The sequence below is a fragment of the Sceloporus occidentalis genome, unplaced genomic scaffold (genome assembly GCF_023333645.1).
Source record: "Sceloporus occidentalis isolate IW3139 unplaced genomic scaffold, rSceOcc1.0.p SCAF_2, whole genome shotgun sequence".
Lineage (NCBI taxonomy): Eukaryota > Metazoa > Chordata > Lepidosauria > Squamata > Phrynosomatidae > Sceloporus > Sceloporus occidentalis.
In genome coordinates this window covers 236,361,544-236,376,841 of record NW_028316982.1, presented here as the reverse complement: position 1 = coordinate 236,376,841, position 15,298 = coordinate 236,361,544, and the positions used below count along the sequence as shown (strand labels likewise).

The 15,298-nt window shown below is 39.3% G+C and overlaps 1 protein-coding gene across 2 annotated transcripts in view; it reads left to right on the top strand.

The window, feature by feature from the left end:
- LSAMP (limbic system associated membrane protein) overlaps positions 1–15,298 on the top strand; it is a 644,842-nt gene that overhangs the window by 419,659 nt on the left and 209,885 nt on the right. For both annotated transcript variants that reach the window (XM_089512481.1, XM_089512480.1), the window contains exon 3: positions 6,021–6,146. In XM_089512481.1, the coding sequence (XP_089368607.1) occupies positions 6,021–6,146 (126 nt within the window). The remainder of the gene's footprint in view (positions 1–6,020; positions 6,147–15,298) is intronic.

Genomic DNA, 15,298 nt, shown 5'->3' with positions numbered 1-15,298 from the left:
AAAGAACAAGCTTCATTTTATTTTTCAAAAGAGTGCAATCTAGTCTGTTCTACACTAAATTAATATGGCACATGGTAAGTGAAGAAGGCATTCAGAAACACACAGTTGAAGAACTACAGCGCTGTGCAAATCTACAGCGCTATATAAATAATAATAATAATAATAATAATAATAATAATAACTGGCAAATGTAATATCAGAGTCATTGGCAAAAATCTTTGAGACCTCCTGGAGAACAGGAGAAGTCCCAGCAGACTGGAGGAGGGCAAATGTTGTCCCCATCTTCAAAAAGGGGAAAAAAGAGGATCCCAACAATTATTGTCCGGTTACTCTGACATCAATACTAGGAAAGACATAGAGCAGATCATTAAACAAAGAGCCTCTGAACATCTAGAAGACAATTCCATAATCACAAAAAGTTAACATGGGTTTCAGAGAAACAAGTCATGCCAGATAAATCTAATCTCTTTTTTGGATAAAATCACCAGCTTGGTAGATGAAGGGAATGCTGTGGATATAGTATATCTTGATTTCAGTAAGGCCTTTGACAGGGTTCCCCATGACATTCTTGCAAAGAAGCTAGTGAAATGTGGGCTACACAAAGTAACTGTTACATGAATTTGTAATTGGTCGACTGGCCGAACCCAAAGGGTGCTCAACAATGGCTCCTTTTCATCCTGGAGAGAAGTGACTAGTGGGGTCCCACAGGGCTCTGTCCTGGGGCCAGTGTTATTCAACATCTTTATCAATGACTTGGATGACAGAATTGGGGGCATACTTAACAAATTTGCAGATGAGAGCAAACTAGGAGAGGTAGCTAATACTCCAGAGGACAGGATCAAAATTCAAAATGACCATAATAGATTAGAAAGCTGGGTCAAAGCTAACAACATCAGGGAAGTATTTGCTAGAACAACGTTAACACCAGGTTAATCACAACTTCCCACAGGGCGTTTTCAGCAGCAATCCCAACACTATGGAACAGCCTACCAAAGGAGATCCATGGTATTATCTCCTTAGAGGCCTTTAAGAGAGCACTCAAAATGGACCACTTCCAGAGGGCTTACCCAACAGACTTTGTATGAAAACTAATGAGAAGAACACTCTCTTAACTTTGTTTATGGAGAGATAGGTTTTAGAACACTAATAGGAATTGGTAAATTCAGTGTTAGTTTTTAATGGTGTATAAATATTTTGTATCATTTGTATTACTTTGAATTATTTTACTGCTGTAATCCCACCTCAGTCTTTGGAGAGGCGGGAAATTATTATTATTATTATTATTAAAATGAATTTCAACAGGGAGAAATATAAGGTACTGCATTAGGGCAGAAAAATGAAATGCACAGATATAGGATGGGCAATACCTGGTTGAACGAGACTACATGTGAAAGGGATCTAGCAGTCCAGGTAGACTACAAATTGAACATGAGTCAACAGTGCGACATGGCAGCTAACAAGGCCAATGCGATTTTAAGATGCATCAATAGAAGTATAGTGTCTAGATCACATATAATCCTCCCCAAACACTCTGGTCCTCTGAGAGGAATTGGCTGCAGCCTCAAAGATCTAGGCTTCGGCTACCTCCCAGAGGGCTTTTTCTATTGTTTCCCCCAGATTATGGAATGACCTGCTGGACGAGATTCGTCAATTGACATCTTTAGACAGCTTTAAAAAGGCTGTCAAGATGGATCTCTTCTGGTAGGCCTTTCCGGAATAGATAACCCCGGCCTCAGGAACCCTGTTCTTATAAGAGTCCCCAAGGTCCTCCCTGGAAATGCTACCGTAGTTTACTGTTTTATTTGTTTTGTTTTGTTTTGTTTTTGTCTTGTAACAATGTGTATGTGTTAATGTTGTTTAATTAGTTGGTTTTAATTATAATTGATTTAATAATTTTTAAAGCGGGGGAGGGAATTTTGTTGTACAATGTATTGTATTTTATTGCTGTTAGCCGCCCCGATTGACCTCAAGGGGCAGGATATAAATAAATTATCATCATCATCATCATCATCATCATCATCATCATCATCAGGGGAAGTAATAGTGCCACTTTATTCTGCTCTGGTCAAGCCCAACCTGGAATATTGTGTCCAGTTCTGGGCACCACAATTTAAAAAGGATGTTGAGGAAACTGGAGTGTGTCCAAAGGAGGGCGACTAAAATGGTGAAGGGTCTGGAAACCATGTCCTATGAGGAACGACTTAGGGAGCTGGGGATGTTTAGCCTGGAGAACAGAAGATTAAGAGGTAATATTATAGTCATGTTTAAATGCTTGAAGGGATACCATATTGAGAAGGAAGCAAGCTTGTTTTCTGCTGCTCCAGAGACTAGAACCCAGAACAATGGATGCAAGCTACAGGAAAAGAGATTCCACCTCAACATTAGGAAGAACTTCCTAACAGTAAGGGCTGTTCGACAGTGGAACACACTCCCTCGAAGTGTAGTAGAATCTCCTTCCTTAGAGGTTTTTAAACAGAGGCTGGATGGCCATCTGTCAGGGATGCTTTGATTGAAATTTCCTGCATGGCAGAATGGGGTTAGACTGGATGGCCCTTGCAGTCTCTTCCAACTCTATGATTCTATGAATACCTTTGAATGTGCACTGTAATAGAATTTTTACACAAACTTGTCAAAATTAAGAATAAAAGAGGGAAAAATCTATATAAAATGTACATATGCTAATGTACTAATATGAATGCAATATGGGAATAATGCCTATAATTTGAAGAGAAACCCAATACATCTCATCATAGTGGAAAATACTATGACTAGGTATGCCTGCTGCTGTGTGCCAACTGCTCAGTCTACTGTCCAAACAAAAACTGCTTGGTAATTTCAAAGATCCCTTGCTTTCCCTTGTTACTGTCCTTTATCTTTGGTTGAACTTGGATTTGTTAAGAAAACCTCTTTCAAGTAGATGTTGGGAAGCCTTGCAAATGTTATCCTCTGTAAAATAGGGCACCTGGCTACCTTAATATCACAGCAGTGGAATGGTTTCATTCATTAACCTTTAGCATGAGAATAAGTGATTTACAAGTGTTTCTTTTCAATTCAACATTTTTGAGGGTATGATTTCCCCCACTTCTATTATCATTCTTCCTCCCTCATTTTCTCTATTTTTATTCCATCATTTCTTAGGGCTTGATTACTGTGACAGATATTTTGCATTTGTTGGCCTTATCCTGCTCCTATCTGCTGCTTGTTCATAGTAGCTGGGACAGGAGTAGTATTCTCCTTTAAAATGGGTTTAGGATAGAAGTGATTTCTTCCATATTGGTATCTGCTGTATTTGCAAGACTGAGTAAGCTGCATATGCTTAAAGCTGAATACAAAGGAACAATAACACCTTGACACAATTTTGCAAATTAAAAGTGTGCTACTTTTAATATCTATAATTTCTTACTCATGGTGGGACCTGGAAGAATACTTATTAAAACCATGCAACCCTGTCCCGAAGGATACCGTTTTTCTTTTTCTTTTTACTAAATTTCTGCTCTGAATTTTGAAGATGCATAACTGAAGATGTTTGCCCAAATGTATTCCAGTGCTAGTTTGTTCACAACAGTCCACCAGTCAAGTGAGACAGACTTTCTTAGGCAGTTTGCCAGTAGTAAGATTGCCATTTGGAGAGACTTCTATAAGCCTGAGGCATTCAAGGCAATTGGCCTGAAGTACCAGAGAGTTGGGGATTGGGGAGGTGGAGAGGTGGTGATCCTGTTCAGTAGAGACATAGGTTTCTCTTAAATTCATCCAGGAATTTGCATTTCCTACAAGACATGCTCCACTGAGATTTTTGTGCCTTTTTTGTAGGCCTAACAAAAGTATTGCCACCATCTGGATTTCAAAGATCACTTGTGCTACGTAGTTTTTCCACATTTTTGCCTCAGTCATTTACTTTCCCCCCTTCCTACCTTGACATTCACCACAGATAAACTGTCCCTGTACTTACTATTTCCTTGGGTCTTTGCTTTTTAGGCTACTGCCTGGCTTGTCCCACCTCCTTTAGCCAACCTATTTCTTTGGTGCTTGATTCAAAATGGCCCATTCTGGGGAAATGTAGCAAGCACTGCTCTAGGAACAAATAGTATCTGAGAGGTTTCTTCTAGCTAGCAAAGTACTGCAGATTGGAGCATCTAAGATGTTACTGGTGAAGTTGACTCAATACCTTGTGGCTATTTTAGGCTGTATGGTGAATCAAAACCATCTATTTTCCCTGAGCTCCTGAGTGGAGTCCCTACCCAGGGCTCTGGAAGCTGATTCATAGCTCTGGCAAAAAGAGAAAAATGAAAACAAATAAATATTATATGCATTTTCTTTACCCAGCTGTACTTTTGCAGCTAAATATAGCACTGGCATGATACACTGCATTGGTTTGCACATGGTTCACATTTCCAGGATTATTTACAGAATCACAAGGACTCTTTGAAGTGAAAGCTCAAATTCTCAAGCAAAAATATGCATCGTAAGGGGAATTTCACAGCAAATTCAGCTTCCTGTCATGCTGAAAAAGACATCACAAGTATATTTTGAAATGGAAGCAGTGTGTTATAGAGGGGGGTTATAAAGTCCCTCAGATTAAATGTACCTCCCATTCATGGGATCAAGCACTCTAGCTTCAGACTTGGGAAGGGAGGCAAAATAGATGTTCAAGCAGCAGACCCATGATCTAAGAACATGGGTTGTTCTAAATAAAGGGCCAGCCCTATCATTAGATAAAATAAGATGGATACCTTAGATGGATGGTTTGCAGTGAATGAAAGGACAGCAAGCTATTTATTGCTTCATTTGTTATTTTGAACTTTTATGTCCCCAGGAGTGGTTCTTGGGGGGGGGGGGTTGTTGTCTCCATGTTGTTGTTTTTAAACTAGGTAACTGGGTACTATGAACCTTAACTTGGAGGTAGGGAAGTGGGAAGCAACGTTTACTGTTTAGACTTAGGCAGCAAAAGTTCTTGGTCTGGCTCTGGCTAAAAGCAGTGAAGGCCAACAGATGGTGATTTTAAGATGAGAATTAACAGCTGTGTGCTCTGAATCCTTTTCCTGTCAATTGTTTCTCATCCACGCCACAACCCACTGCATTCTGCATCCATCCAATTTCCTCCCAAATAGTCAAGGTGGCTGGGTGAGTTGGGCTACGACTAGGGAAAAAACAACAAATGGAGTGAAGGTCCACCCTCTCTCCCCACCTTGCAAACTACATCTGTGCTTGAAATAGATTATCCCAGTTTCGTTACAGCTGTTTGGTGTAGTCTATGCTTTTAGATAAGGATTTCAGCCCTGAGAAGGGAATCCAATGAATGCAGTTGTTGCTTAACATCAAGAAGCACAAATTACAGTTGGTCCTCCACACTTGTGGCTTTGACTTTTGTGGATTTGATTATTCATGGATTTGAATAATATGTTCTCTCTGGGAATTTCTAGATCCTCCAGCATGATTGTATGGTCAATTTCCACCATAAGTTGTGCTGGAGGACCAAGAAATTCCTAGAGACAACACTTCTTTAGGCATTATTAGTATCTCCAGTGCAATTCTATGGTCAACGTATGGCAGATGTTGACTACAGAGTGGCACTGGAGGACCTAGAGATACCCAAAGAGATTTTCTCTTAGATAAAAAAAATAGTGGTTATTTTATGAATAATACTTTCATGAAGGTCCCTAACCCCACCAAATGTGGAGGCCCACTGTAGTCTTGTATTTCTTAATGATTGTATGCTGAGAGTTCAGCATCCAAAGTTAAGAAATTTTGAATGTTCTGCCTGTCTTTCTCTCTTATATCCTGATAAGCTTTTGATTATATAGTGCATTTTGGTATTATTTATTACTAGATTTGCTTCTAAATACAACATGAATATCCATGACTATAGCAACCAAAGTTTTACTTTCTACAAGTCCTTTAGAAAAGAAATAAATCTTAGCAAGGGACATTTTAAAAGGAAAGTTATTGGATAGAGTTCGTGTCATCATAACAAAATTGACACTCTAGAACTAAAGCTGTGCAATATTGTTTTGTTTCCATAGTTCCACCAAAGATCTCCAACATCTCTTCAGATGTCACTGTGAATGAAGGCAGCAATGTGACCTTGGTGTGTATGGCAAATGGACGTCCTGAACCTGTGATCACTTGGCGACACCTAACTCCTACAGGTAGGAAACCTTGGTTTGTGTTGATATGCCTCACATTGTTCCTGCTTATCAAAAGAGCCATTTTAGTATGCAAAACAGGTGAGTTCACTGAATCAAACAAGTAGCTGGATGGTATCTCCCTTTATGAACCCTTACAGCTCTATGGCCCCATACAGACAGGCCAAAATAAAGCTGCTTTGGGTCACTTTGGAGGTACTCTGTTTAAATGATGCATGTGCCCTAAGAGTCCAGAAGCTGAGCCAAAGCTGTGCTCCAGTCCTTAGGATTGGATCGTGGCTTTGGCGTGGATTCCAGACTCTTAGGACGCATGCAACATTTAAACAGAATAATTCCAAAGTGACCCGAAGCAGCTTTATTTTGGCCTGTCTGTATGAGGCCTATGATTATCTGAGGTCCTTTTCTCTATCCCACCTCCTTTCCATGTTGCTTGGTGGAAGCAAGGAAGAGGGACCTCTTGGTGGTTGCTCTCAGTCTTTGGAACTCCCTTCCTAAAGAGGCCAGGATGGCCCCATCCTTGCTCTCCTTCCATTAGCAAGTCAAAACATTTAATGCTGTCAGGCTTCTAAAAACTGACTGGGTGAGGTTTTAATGCTATTTGGTGCAGTTTTTGAAGTTTGTAGCTGGTCTTTTAATGAATTTTAATGTTTTCATGTTTAATGTTTTAACTTTATAAATTATTTAATTTGTTTTTAAATAACTGTTATGCTTTTATTAATGACTTTGTATGGGTTTTTTTCTGTATTGTTTTTCCATTATTGGGAGAAAGGCAGGAATGAATGAATAAAATAAATAAATAAATACTAAAAGTATTGTGTCACACAGTACTTGATATGCTCTCACTGTCAAGACTCTCTGCGTACTTGTTAGCAATTGTTTTCATCAATAGTCAATACTTATTCACTGCTAAGACATGATAGCAAAAAATGCTCATCACCAGTGGCAAACAAACTGAATAGGCTTTGCCCTTCTAATAAAGAGTTCAGAATATGCTTTTTGAAATAACATAAATTGGCCAAGAGTCACTTCTTATCTTGCACTGTTAAGTTTCATACCTATGATTTCTACAGAAAGTTCAAATGTAAAAACAGGTTGGATTTTCCCTCTTATGCTGGGTTAGTAAAGGAGTTGGTACTAGAGAGAATTCAGTGAATATGAACAGCGTGGTCCACTGACTATTTAATTTCAAATTTGATAGTTTAATGCTCATTTGGCATGTAAAGGACACTGGTATTAGCCTGACCTGGAGGGCCGTAAGGGAGCAAGCTTTTTGATCATTTAGCCTATCAGGATTTATTTTCTTTACATACTAAGCAGTGACCAACTGAAGTCTGTTTTGAAATGTACACTCAAGAGTAAATCAATTTCTGATAACGTACCTCTATGGTGCATTCAAATAGTTGTTTGTCATATCCAGATTTTACATTTAACAGTTGTATGTCCAAAAAGAAATCTGAAATAAACATATAAAAATGGCGTTGGTGAAGTGGGTAAAAGAGGCACGGTGTTATTTCAGAAGGACTGCACCTTCCTTGCATTCACTTTGACTATCTATGTGTAGAGAAACATACGTGTCAAAGGGGTTCCCTCCCTCCCTCCTTCATAGGTAGTGCTTTGCAATTATATAATAAAAGTTCCAAAAACAAATGCTGATAGAAAACTATACAGAAAAATGTGCAAAATAGGCAACACAGCTGAACACAAATTAACAGTAACTAGCAAACAAGATATACAAATGTCAAGAGTCAGGTGAATTAAAAAGTACATAAAGTCTTTCATCAATTTACATGCATTCGAAACATTTAATTTTAAATGAAATGCTTTAAGAAAATAGTAAATCCTTTTATTTAGAATTGAATTTATTGTAAAGTAAGTGTGTACAGGTTTATACCACGGGGTTAAATTTGGGATATGTAGAGGATACCCATAGAAATATTCACATTGATATTGATGGGTTTACATAAAAACATAAAAATACTGTGGACAATGAGTTGCACAAAAAAATACCATTAAAAATATGATGATTTTATGATGAAGGTATTCAAAGCATTGTACAAGGATAATCAGCTCTCAGGCACACTCACTATTAAAAATACTCAGAGCAATAATGCCTTCTCAGTTCGTAACAGATGCAAATGCCTGCTGAAATAGCCAAAGCCTCACTTATGGTGAACAGGACAGAGGCAGCTCAACAGATGGATATATCTGAAAGCTCTTTTCATTTCTATATTTGCATTGATAAAATCATATTCATATTTCTGTTCCAAAGGTAGTAAAAGAATAGTATCTAATTTTAATTTATCTGATTTTATTACTACATCTCTGGCCCTCCTATTCAACTTAATTATTGTCTCCAAAATAGCCTGGTCTAAAGCTATTTTTGTAGCAATATTGCCATATCTTGCACTTTACAGTGTCACCATAAACTGACAATGCAGAATCCTAAACTGACCAGTGAATACTGCTACCAATTATAACTGCCATTTTCAGATTACATCTGGGTAAGAGCATGATGTCCCCTGATAAAATTACTTCTAAACTCTCAGGTAACCATAGTTGTACTTTTGATCATCACCATCTATCTCTAAAAGGCTCTAATTTTCGGACAGTACAGCTCCACATGTAAATAAGGCTGTAATCTTAAGCATGGGTACCTGCAAGTAAGTATCATTGAAATCAGTGCAGCCTGCTTCTGAATAGGCACAAGTATAATGGCCCTGTAAGAATCTTTTAAACAACAGATTTTACAACACTTGCCCTAAGCTGCACCACTAATTTTCTCCAGTCTTCAAGAGCTGTAGTTTCATACATACTGTATCTAAATATTATGTTTTAGCAAGGCTATGCACCGTTTTAAAAGTATATAGCTGAGCATGTGCAGATTCAACATCTGATGATGGATCTTCCTTGATGTTTCCAGTTCTGATAATCCAGGTTCAATTCAGCAGTCATCTTACATAGACTCAAAATGTACTTGCTGTTTAGATGTCATTTCTATGAGAGATGGATTCAAGTTTTATTTGATTAATGAGGAGCACAGAATCAAGCCCAGTCTGTGCATTTCAGTTGGGATTCCACCCTTTTAACAAGAAGACATTTGGCAAAATACTTATGAGTGGAGGTGTTAGAGGAGCTTAATGCTGTCAAGAGGAAAATTTCCAGAGCAAGAAATACTGTGAAATTAAACAGCAAGCATGGATCAGAAACGAAGGGGATGGTGCAGGGAACAGATGAGTGTAATGGAAAAGTCAGAGATAAACTTCAGTCCAGTCACCCTTAAATCAGAGGGAGAATTGTCAAATGTGAGCCAAGCCTCCCAAGTTATCCCTAGGGCTTTCAGTTTATGTTCAGTTCAAGGATAAACAGTTTATTCCTAGGTTTCTAGATGAACATCTGAACTTTTTCATGGCATTCAAAAATTACACAGCTTTAGCATATTCATTATTGGCCCTGTATATATAATGAGCCATACACTAAGTTGTTCTTCGACCTGCCATAAAACTGTTAAAGTCACTGAGCTCCTGCCCCCCCCCCCCCCCCATCTCTGAACAGTCTTAAATGAATGCTTTATTGTGAAGCAAGCTTAGAAAGGCAGTGTTTGGAATAATATCAAATACTGCATTTTTGCTGCTGCTTCTATGTGTAGAGAAACATACTTGTCAAAGGTGACTGGTAGTGGTATTAGTTATAGGAACAAAATTATGAACTGTGTTTTGGTCCTGACCACAGTGAAAACAGCTTTATAATAAGCAAAAAAGTAAAACACTGCCAAGGAGAAATAGGGGTGGGAGGAGGGGATGAAGCCAAGGAAGGAGATGTGAACAGAGCCAGGAATGTTTCCTCCACTGATTTTTGAACGGCCTAGCCATTCCCTTCTGTTGTTGTCAGTACTAGGTGTAAATGTGCCAGCCATGGAAATATGCTAAGAAATGTGTTCTATTTTCCCACTTTTAATTTACTTGTAATCTGTTAACTTCTAAAAGGTAATTTTGCCATGATGCAAAATTATCAAATGTTTGATTTTCTTCCTTATTGGAATTTCAGTCTTCATTGCTATGCAGTGTATTATCTGAACTACTCCAGCCACTTCTGCTGATGCTTCTAATGTTCTAGGAGCAAGTATGTTCATCTTTCACAGCCACAGTATGCTTTTCATGCTTGTATTGAATTGGGCCTCTTACACAAGGTAGATGGGTTTGGGAGTCCCTGTTGGTGCTGTTCAGTGGTAGAGAAAGGGCTAATCTGTATTAGGGACCTTGTTTGATACTTTTTATGCATTAGCTTTGCAGTTTGATGATGAGAAAAGATATTAATCCTGAAAATGGACTAGAGGAGTAAATTTGTCTCTTACTAACCTACTTGCACAGTTCTTATATCTAATGAGAGAAGAAGAAGGGGATGACTCATGCTTGCACACTTTGACATTGTCTGTTTCCTTCTACATGTCTATCTTTCACTCCATCCCAGAAACTCTTCACTTAGCCAGCCATAGAGAATTTAATAGCCAGTCAGGGTTCGTCTGGGTAGAATTCCTTGTTTCGTATCTTTGTCAACGAGGGGATGCTGGACTCATCAGCCAATGGACTGGAATGCTTCTCTGCTGTATGCAGTCTGTTGCAACATTTAATACCAGTATAGCTTACACCAATGACGTGTGTTAGTGTTCAGTACCAAGCAAAGTCTTGGGGAGGCCAGGACCTACACCCAGTTCTGGCACGGGGGAGAGGGGGAGAGGTAATCAAGTTTTACATGAATATACCCACTACAGCAGGGATGGGCAACTGTAAGGACCCTGAGGGACACTTTTATGCCCTGGGATTCTCCAGGAGCCCAAAGTGCCTCCCAAATCCAAAACCTAGAAGTAACTGGAAATCTGCTTCTGACGTCTTTATGTTACATAGCAGGTTGGGCAGCTGCAAGCTATTTAAAAAGTGAATGTCCTCTCTTGGGAGCTTCCAGCTAGCAAGTCTCCCTCTTTAAGGGGCAGAAAATAAGGGGCTGCCTGGAAGAGTCAAAACTCAAAAAAGTAGTTGCCTCAGGTCCATACTTTGCCTCCCCTCATTGCCTACTCTTTGGTTTGGGGGCATTTTGTACTAGAAGACTGATGAGATGAATGAACAGCTGTAGAACTCATGTATGCACATAGATACCTGTAGATAGATATGTAGATATAGATACATGGATATAGCTATAGATATAGATACAGAGAGATGATCTAGTTTGCTGACGTCTGTTTTTCAGTCTGGTAACAAATTTATGTAATGTAAGAGAGAATAAAAGATTTTGCTCCTATCCCCTTGAACCTTTTAGTACAAATATTTAGTTAATGATGAAACCTACAGTTTGAGTTATATTAGATTTCCTGTAAGGTGACCTCTTTCCAATCTGGATTTGTTTCTTGATGACCACCCTTCTGCACCTCTTCTTCCTTTTCCTTCACACTTTCTGTTCAAGTCATTTGTAAAATTCATTTGCCAATATTTACTTCTTCTCTGCTAGCAACCATGTCTTTGGAGGTGGTTTTCAAATGATGCTTATAGCTTATTTTGCTGGTATTTAAAAAAATCATAAAAGCTTACAAGGCAGCATTGCAGTAGAACTCAGTGAGCTCAAGACCCAGTACCAAAGCACAATCTGATCTACCTCACTCAAGGTTTGAGAGACAGACTGGTTGGTGCTTTTCTAACCTATCTTGTCATGTGAAATTAAATCAGAGCCTGCATGTATTGTTCCACATGTAGACTCTAGTACTAAAATAAGAAAGGCTATTTTTTGGGGAGGAGGGGGTTTCAACACCCAATTATTATTATTATTATTATTTATACCCGCTCTTCAGCCAAGACTGTCAGAGCGGCTGAATGAACTTAATGAGTTCATCCTTATTTTTAGAATTATGTATAGTGGTTCAGTATTGGCTGAAGGATAGACTCTTAGTGCTTTACCTCTGTAAGGAAAAGAATCCCCCACTCCTATCAATTGTGTAATATATGTGAGAAGCTCAGGAATGTAACCAGAAGGACATTTCCCCCCAAATAAGAATTCTGCCCCCCATGAGGTTTTCCTCCATCCCCCAAATTTTGAACACTGCAACAACTTTAAGAGAACATTTTAAAAATACAATTTAGGGATTCAAAGAAAAGAAACAGGCAAATTGACCAAGGGAATGAGAACACAGCAAATTTAAGAGTTTTAGGTGTGAACTCTTTTCAGTGTCTCAGTCTCTGCAATGCTAGAAATTTGGGGTCTGAAGGAAAATTTTATTTGAGGATCAGAATTCTGATTTGGGGGAGGCATTGCCCTCATTCACCCAACATACCTACACTCTGGAGAAAGTAATGGCACATTTCTTTTCAAAAGCTGCTTTTTGCTTCTTTCTTTCCCCTTCTGTTCTGCCAAATATGCAGAAATATCAGGCATTTTTCTAACATCAGCCACCAGTTCCCAAGCCCATGAGCTGCCTGTAGCAAGCCCCTTTCCTCCCTGGTGAGATGGTTAAATTGTCACAGTTGCTGTCAACTATAGCACTGAAGCCTGGGGAAAGGGAAAGAGAGCTGAGGTATGGGGAAATAAACCCTTTAATAATTCAGATGGCAAATATCAATGCAAATCAGCTTTAATTCTTGGAGGTATTCTGGTAATGAAAGCTGAAATGCCATTTCTTAGAATGACATCAACTCCTGATTCATTCTTCATGACTGTTCTGCCACCCTAGCACAGTTAACAGATGGGTTTGAGATGAGCAAGCAGAGAGAAAAAAAACAACAACCATACCTTCTCAGCACTATCTCTGCCTTCTTTATAATCCAGGCTAGTAAATTGCTAAACTGTGATGATCATCTATGGTAGCACATTCTGGAGTGCATATAGGACAAAGTTACCGTATAACCAAACCTAACTAAGGCCCTGTGCAGACTGACAGTTTGGGCTGGGTTGAGGGCTGAGTTGAAGCATAGCATCTACATGGTGCATGCCCCAGCTCCACCCCCGGGGCGGCGTGAAGCTGTGTGATGTATGGCACAAGCGTCATGGCGCTCCCCTGGTGCTGTGTCTACACAATGCAGTGCTGAAGGAACATTGTAAAGCCACAGCTATCATGCCCTTTCCAGAGCACAAAAAGAAGCCGCTTTTTGCAGCTCCTTTTCATGACCTGGAAAGGCCAGATTGGAGCTGCAGCATGCGGTTGCCATGGCCTTGATCTGGCTATAAAAGGGGCGGCTGGAGGTCGCCCCTTCGGGACTGTCTGCACAGCCCCTCTGTCATCCTTATTTGTTCAGCTCTACAGACCTATCATCTGGAGATTACCCTTGCAGTAAGAGTGGGCAGCAAACACCTCTTGCAAGGGTTCAAGAGATAGGGGTTCTGGGAATGCTTGGCAATTCAGTTATTAGAAATCATTCCTCTACAAAATTAGAGAAAGAAGTAGTCAGAGCTTGGATAAGTTGTTTGTTTAGACCACAGTTCCCAGAATTCCCCATCTGGCATGGCCAGCCCAGAGTTCTTCATCCCTCCTTCCTGACCTGCCTCGCCTTGGAAAAGTGTTTAGTTGAATGACAAGACTTTTCGCAGTTCTTTAGATTGGGACCCAGTGACATCAGTGGGAATGAGTGTTCCATACAGCACCTGACCTAACAGGTGGACTATCAGGTAACTTATGGCCCTCACAGCACACAGTAGTTCTCCAACTCCATCTTCATAAACTGAGCTTCCTCAACTATTACTTGCTATAGCTGTTTCTACTTTGCTTTTGCAGGCAAATCAGACCAGTTCCAGTAGTTCAATGGGCATGTATATATCTTTCTCACATATTGGTGTGCTGGAAGTGTTTTCTTAAACACAGAAACCTTCTTCTGTTGCATGATACTAAGAAGATGTGATGAAAATGGACCTATGTAACTTTGCAGTGTCACCAGCTGCAGCCAAGATTTAAAGTAATGTGGGAAAGTGCTTGACAAAATCTATTGAATGCCTAGATAAGTGCCAGATTACCATCTATCACAAGCCAGCCTTCAGCCTCACTAACATGAGAAGTAATGTGAGAAGTTCACATGTATGCTGTATATACACAATAATGGAATTCAAAGCCTCTTTTTCTATTTGCTCATAATAAAATTGGCCAGCTGCTGCATTTTCCCCCTGTTGAATCATGAGTTGCCATTCCCATTCTTCACCACAGTTCCATTTCATCAGTGAGGGGTCAGAAGATGTGCCTCATTGTCTGGAAAAAGAAATGCTGGGCAATCCAAACTATTTTGCTTAAGAGGACTTCTGACTCAAGCAATGAGGCAAAATCAGTAAGCAAGTGGAAGAATTGCTCATGGCCAGGGAATTCTTTTCAACCAGAGTACCACATTACTTTTGTAGGTACGTTCTGGAAGCTAAATACCTTTAAAAATTAGCTGACAGCTGTAAATGTTGTTGAGCAGGGCCACCCACTTTCATATACATATACATGCATTCATGTATCCATGCATACATCCACACATTACAACATATGCTCACAGAGAATATGCCTTCTTAATATAGGCAAATATAATGTAAAATATAATGTAAATCTACAGCACTATATAAATAAAGCATAATAATAATAATAATAAACCATTTTAACACACAACAAATATATCCAAAGGGCCATATATGTGATGCTAGCTCAGGAGTTTGGAAGCCATGTGAATTAACAACAACAACAACACAACACCCACATCCCAGCAAACCTCCATCCCCACTGAAAAGGAATAGAGAGCCTTCACTTCCTCCCTCAAAGATCCTGATACAGATCACTTTTTTTCTGTGCAGTGGGACAAATCGGATATACTGTATAATGAGATTGGTGGGAAATGAGGATTTCATGTGAAATGGGCTGTATTTAAATCCTTCAGTGAGTTCATTTCTTGTTGTCCTCCAACTCTTTTACCATGTGTGTATGTTGTTTTTCCTCTTCTCCTCCATCACCACCACTATCCTAATCTTCTGTCAGTCTGTGCCTTATATATGATTTTATCTGATGCAGGCAGTTTAATCTGGTATCCTTTTCTTTCCCCTTAGGAACTTTGGAAAAGTTTTTCAATCACTATCTAGTTTTGGTTCCATTCTTCATCTATTAAGAAACGAACTTACTACTTATTTATTGCCACTTCTATGCTATCTATCATTTTCAG